This window comes from Rhinopithecus bieti, unplaced genomic scaffold (assembly GCF_001698545.2).
Source record: "Rhinopithecus bieti isolate Rb0 unplaced genomic scaffold, ASM169854v2 scaffold_42745, whole genome shotgun sequence".
Classification (NCBI taxonomy): domain Eukaryota; kingdom Metazoa; phylum Chordata; class Mammalia; order Primates; family Cercopithecidae; genus Rhinopithecus; species Rhinopithecus bieti.
This window is the reverse complement of record NW_016819184.1, coordinates 6,705,457-6,707,215: the sequence shown is the minus strand read 5'-3', so window position 1 is coordinate 6,707,215 and position 1,759 is coordinate 6,705,457. Positions and strand designations below refer to the sequence as shown.

General features: G+C 67.3%; 1 protein-coding gene across 1 annotated transcript in view; it reads left to right on the top strand.

Moving 5' to 3' along the window:
• Positions 1–1,544: 1,544 nt before the first annotated feature.
• Positions 1,545–1,759, top strand: part of HMX3 (H6 family homeobox 3) — a 1,967-nt gene continuing 1,752 nt past the window's right edge. The window contains exon 1 of the mRNA XM_017858619.1: positions 1,545–1,681. Coding sequence (XP_017714108.1) covers positions 1,545–1,681 — 137 coding nt within the window. The remainder of the gene's footprint in view (positions 1,682–1,759) is intronic.

Here is a 1,759-nt window from a genome sequence, read left to right as displayed (position 1 = left end):
TGCACTAAGCCGTTCTGCAAAGGTCCAGTGTGGTTCTCTAAGGACTTGGCTGCTGTCGAGCCGCGCAGCGGATGCCTCTGCTTGCCGCGGCGGAGGAAGTTACGCCGCTGCGCCTTCGGTTCACCTTGCCCCTATTAAAGCGTTAGTTAGGCAGCTCCAAACGCCGGCCGGCCGGAGAGACTTCCTGGGAGAAAGTGCTGTCTTCGGGGTCACAGACTCTGAGTTGAGCCGCGAGCCTTGGGCACCGGCGGCCAGAGCAGAGGGGTGCCCTTCCGAGAGCAGCCGTCGGTGCCGAGAAGCTGTTGCCCCAGCAGCCCCACCGAGTGACGCGCGGGTTTTGGCCGGGTCAGCGCTCATACGCACACAGGCACACCCACTCCTGGTCCCGGGGGAAGGCTCACTCTTCGATTTTTCAGGGCTAAAGGCCAAGGCCACGCGGATTTCTGAGTCTGAAGACGCAGTGCGAGGACTTACACGCGGATTCCCTTACTATCGGCTGGACGATGGGTGGGGGACCCCAATCCCTCTCTTCTTGGCCTCGCCCTTCCTAGCAAGCTTTAGGAAAAATACTGAGGTCGCCGGACCTCAAAGGGTAGGAAAGTGATGAGTTCTCCGCGGGCCGAGGTCACGTCCTGCCTCTTGGGCCGGCGCTGCGTGGCTCTCCAGCCGCGTGGGGGCGGCGGGCCCCTGTCCTGCCCCAGGGGGCGGGGGAGCGGCAGCTGCGAGCGCAGATAACCCGGAGGTGACCCGAGAGGGCCTGGTCCGCCCCTCCCCCCTCCCGCAGGCCTGGCGGCGGGAAGCGGGTCCCTGCGCCGCAGGGGGGAGCGGCAGGCGCGGTCTCTGGGCTCGCGGCTGTCAGTGCGCTTCGGCCAGGGGCGCCGCCTGCTCCGCGTCCCTCGCTCGCCTCCTGCGCTCGCAGGAGCGCTCCGAGTGCCTCTTTAGCGGGAGCCAATATCCTTTTGTGTTAATAGGCTTGTCCTCATTTGCTGCCTAATTGGACTATATAAAGCCAATAACAGGCGGGCTCTTATAGCCCGAAGCCAAAGCGCCAAAATCCGAGGGAAGGCGAGGAGGGGGCGGTGGCGGTGGCGGAGGCGGCTGCGGGGCCGGGGCTCGGCTGAGCCTTCGCCTGCCTAATCCCATTTGCCATTGTACGCGCCCAATCGCCGTATACTCCCTGCATTTAACTTGGATGACATTTTGATTTCATCATTAGCATCCGGCGCCGGATTGACGCAGCCTCGAGCCGGGGACTGCTCTTGCTGCCTCCTCCGCGGGAGCCGCAGCCGCAGCCGAGCCGCCTCGATCCCTCCGTGCCACGGCAGGGCCGCTCCCCGCCCCTCCACACCCCTCCCCCATGCGAGCCCGCCCGACTGGGTCCTCACCCCGCCCTCCCGCCGTTGGATTTGCGCCGGGGGCGGCCCCCAACTTTGCGCCCCGTAGTTGAGTTCCGTTTATGGTCTGATTTCCGGCGTCTTGCCTGCTTGCCCCGCCGCCCGCCTGTCCCGCTCCCTCCCTCCCGGGGACCCGGAGGAGAGGGGACCATGCCGGAACCCGGGCCGGACGCTCCCGGCACCGCCAGCGCACAGCCCCCGGCGCCGCCGCCCGCACCACCCGCTCCCAAGGAGTCCCCGTTCTCCATCAAGAACCTGCTCAACGGAGACCACCACCGGCCGCCCCCTAAGCCGCAGCCGCCCCCACGGACGCTCTTCGCGCCGGCCTCGGCTGCAGCCGCCGCCGCCGCTGCAGCCGCCGCGGC